This window comes from Apteryx rowi, unplaced genomic scaffold (genome assembly GCF_003343035.1).
Source record: "Apteryx rowi isolate R43461 unplaced genomic scaffold, aptRow1 scaffold_71, whole genome shotgun sequence".
NCBI classification, from domain to species: Eukaryota; Metazoa; Chordata; class Aves; order Apterygiformes; family Apterygidae; genus Apteryx; species Apteryx rowi.
In genome coordinates this window covers 2725906-2729978 of record NW_020450994.1, presented here as the reverse complement: position 1 = coordinate 2729978, position 4073 = coordinate 2725906, and the positions used below count along the sequence as shown (strand labels likewise).

General features: G+C 42.2%; 1 protein-coding gene across 1 annotated transcript in view; it reads left to right on the top strand.

The window, feature by feature from the left end:
* PMAIP1 (phorbol-12-myristate-13-acetate-induced protein 1) overlaps positions 1-3258 on the top strand; it is a 9724-nt gene extending 6466 nt beyond the window's left edge. The window contains exon 2 of the mRNA XM_026087178.1: positions 408-3258. Within this exon, the coding sequence (XP_025942963.1) occupies positions 408-544 (137 nt within the window). The 3' untranslated portion in view covers positions 545-3258. The remainder of the gene's footprint in view (positions 1-407) is intronic.
* The last annotated feature ends 815 nt before the right edge of the window (positions 3259-4073 follow it).

Genomic DNA, 4073 nt, shown 5'->3' with positions numbered 1-4073 from the left:
CAGGGCAGCGCAGGGCAGGGCGGCCCCGCTCCCGGGGAGCGAAACAGAGCGACTGTCCAAACCGGGGGGAGGGGGGGATTTTTAATTTTGAAAAACTGATAGGAAACAATTTAAAAATCTGTTGTAAAAATTTAAACACAGGAGAGATCTCCTCTAGAATAAAACTGGGGGGTGGGGAAGTTTTGCTGAAATTATCAGCCCTTGTAAAAATTTAAAACTAGAAAAGATCTCTTCTAGAATAAAAATTAAAAAAAAAGAATTTTTCTRAAATTACCGGCCCTTGTAAAAATTTAAACCCAGAAAAGTTCTCCTCCAGAATAAAATTAAAAGAATAAAACCCAGAGGCTGCTGGAGTTACCGTGTGGGCGCGGGGCGGGAGGAGCTGGGGCTGCGCTGCTGGTGCTGAGGGCCCGTCTCGGCGTGCTTTGCAGAGCAGGAAGCAGTGGCCGAGTGCGCCATGCAGCTGCGCCGCATCGGGGACAAGTGGAACCTGCGCCAGAAGATCCTCAACCTCCTCGCAAAGCTGTTCTGCCCGGAGACGTGAGCTGCCTCCGCCACGGCACACGGGAAAGCAGGGGAGACCTGGGCTGATGCATTTGGAATGAGAGACTTCACTTAGGCCACGGAGATGGAGAAAATCTCTTTGCCACTGTATTTCGCTGCCTGTAGCCGCTGAAGGAAGGCCGTCAAAACACGATTTCTTTGGAGAACACTACAGCTATCGCAGATGCATACAGATATATGGGAATAACAGGTGGAAAGCAAGATAACGCCGTGTGGCGCTCCTGACCGTCGGGGCCCCGCAGCTGCCCCTCACCCAGTGGCTCACAGCACCTCCAGGAACAAGGAACAAGCCAAACCTGTCCGTCTCTTGGAAGACAGGATCCCGCAACGCAGGGCAAAAGCTAGTTGCCATGCGCATTTCTAACTGTTCTTCTTTCCTAAAGCGTAGATTCTGCTGGACAGGGATCTGGTGTTGGGATTATTTCACTCGTTAATTTAAAACGGTCTTTTATTGAAAGGTTATTTGTTATAGGATGTTGCTTCACTGACTAATAATTATGATTCTGTGAATTAACAAGATGTTCCATAATTCTAGTCTATATTATATTATATATATGTGTGTGTATATATATTTACATGTGTATTTTATATATATATATATATATATATATGCACCCCACTTGTATGAGATGAGTATTTCATGGAACTATTAATTGGATGTTAGATGTTTAGGCTCAAAAAGTAGTACGAAGAACTGTTCAAGTCATGACAAAATACATCCTATTAACTAAAAGAAAGCATAATGCTTTCTGAAAATAAAGGAAATAATACATCACTGAGGGAGCATACTTTAGTATATCATTAAATATGAAAAGGGATATATATAWGTATATATTACACAGAGAAATACAGCCATTAAGGTATGTGCATTTGGTGAAAGSATTCTTTCAATATTAAAAAGAATTTCTTGAGAAAAATACAATACTGCTATGTATTTTTATAAGTAACAATAACTTATCAATAGAAGTTGATGTTAAAGTTAAATCTGAGCTTTTCTTGAGAACATTGTTTTTTTTCAAAGAAAGCAACTACCTCTCTTTAAAGAAACGATGTCAATAAAATTGAATGTTACAGTTTTAGTGCAAGAAAGTAACCTTGGAGTTCTAAAAGTGCGATGATACTTTTAGGTGGAGGCTCTTTCCATTTCATTTCATGGTAGGTTCATTTCGGTTCTGGAATGGAGAAGCTGCTGTAATTCATCCAGTGGGTGGTGATGTTACGTCTGTCTCACTGAGCGGTTACGCTTGGCTGGCTTTGAGGGAGCTGCAGCAAACAGCAACACTTCTGGTCGGGCCTGTCACACATAAACAGTATTTTTCAGGGCTGTAAGCTAGCAAGAAAATGGCTATAATAACTGAATGTGTTTTGTAATTGCCTTCAAGTCAGTATGTAGACATGTGCAAAGTAACGATCTCTTTTAGGAGATGTAGTGGGAAAAGTAATTTAAAGTCATATTCTTGCTTTTCTTAGTACTCTCTGCTTTGGCGTATAAATACCTTTGCATTTTATAGAGGTGCATACTTGTACCTTTTGAATTCTGGGTCAGCTCAAATTACATTCTCTCCTGCCCAGTGAATTCTCGTCTATATTTGTAATGATTTTTTTCAGTTAGTTCTTCTGAATCTGCCTTTGCAAAATTGTCATTACATAGCTCTTTAAACTCCGCCACAACTGACTATAGGACTATTATTTGTTAACACCGATTTTGCTTCGCAGAAGGTGACTGACTTTGTCTCCTTTCTGTATATAGGACCTAACCCAGTTCCAGTGACACTACTGGGAGCTTTGCTGTTTGCTTGAGCCAGAGGCCAGTTCCCTCCTCCTCTGAGCCAGCTGATGCTTCTTCAGTGAGAACATAACGTTTCAAGAATAATTGTTATTCGTCTTAGCACTGCAAAGTAACATGTTTTGCTGACATGTACAGAAGTCAGTTTTTCAGGCATTAAAAAGTAAATGCAAAGAGTTTCTGTTAGGCTAAACACCAGCTTCCAGGCTAGCTCCGCATGCAACTTAGTGGGGCTGTTGGTTAAAGGCAGTCCTGAATTCAGCCGAAAGGCTCCTGGTGCATTGCGAAGTCCTTACCAAGCCTTCAGGAAGCTAAACAGTGATCAGGCCTGACTGGGGCACTCAGGAAAATTCAGCATTAGTATTCACATTAATAGCTGAAATGTATTTGAATAAAAGTATTCTGCTCAGTGTGTGCTGCTTTAAAATCCAGTAGGAATCTTTGTGTGAGGCTCATAGAGCCCGACCACTATTTCAAGCTGTAGCAGGCATGAATGTTTTGAAACTTTGGGGGATGCGTTATCCTTGAGGTATTTGAGTTGAGTAGTACTGCAGTATTTTTTTTTTTTTTGATCTAGATCTGTAAGGACTATTTATTTTTCATGAAGGTTTTTTATGTTTCTCTGAGGGTTGTTGAGAGTGCTAGCACTCGCCATGAGCTCAGGAAAAAGACCTACATCTAAGTGACCAATGCCAGTATATGAGCAAGAGCTTGATGATGTCTTCCCTAGGCACTGAGACCTTGTGTTGCTTCTCCAAATGATCTGCTGTACGATTGTATCAACATGAGCTTGTTTTTCTGAAAGGCCTATTTTGGATACAGGCCAGATGTTTCAGTGTATGCTGCATGCATGTATGATGTCTTGAATTCTTGTTGAGATAATAAATATGATGTGCTAGCAAAGAAAATGAGTCAGTGTTTTTATAGCTCTGTTTTTTGAGGATTCTGAATGAGTGATCATATTATACAAATTCCTTCCAAATACTTAGAAGTTGGAAGTCACACATTAAGACCTCAGAAGACTGCCAGTAGATTTACATGGGGAGATTAGGGTTTTACTTCCAAGAGGAACGAGACATAACCTATATCCCGAACTTCAAAATGGGAAAACAATTTGCCTGTTGTAATATTTTCTAGCAGCTACTGCCTGCAGAATAGCTTGGTGGTGCCAGCGGCAGTATTAGCTTTACCGGAGGCGTTGCAGTTGTGAGGAAGAGAATCTCTGGGCATTGATGAGGGATACACATTTATGTTAAAGTCTTAGTCTTGGATGCAGGCAGAAAGGACTACAGAGAGTTTTGCCGAGGTTACATTTTGGCTTTCTCCAAAGAGTTTAGAAACTGGAGTTTTAGCAGGGGAGAAATTGTACTACTTACCAAGAAGGACTAGCAAATGGATACTGCAGAACTTATTCTTTCTCCCTAAAGTCGGGCTCCAAGRACATGTCCGTGGAGAGGAGAGCCCAAGATTGCCACTGGAGGCTTTCCTGGGACTTGRTGGCTGTTTCTCCCCGGCGTCACTGGCAGGCAGCAGCACGCCTGGGGCACGTGTTCCCAGTGTGCAGAGGGCTGAAAGCTTCCTTGTCAAAGGCTCTGGTTTTCAGTAGATGGAAAAAAAGTCAGAGCAAAGCAAGTCCCTGTCCCTTCCCAGTCAGCCACCAGTGGAGGCTTTGAGGAACGTCCCTTCGGAGGGCACCAGGAAACAAGTCCAGAGGAGGCCCACC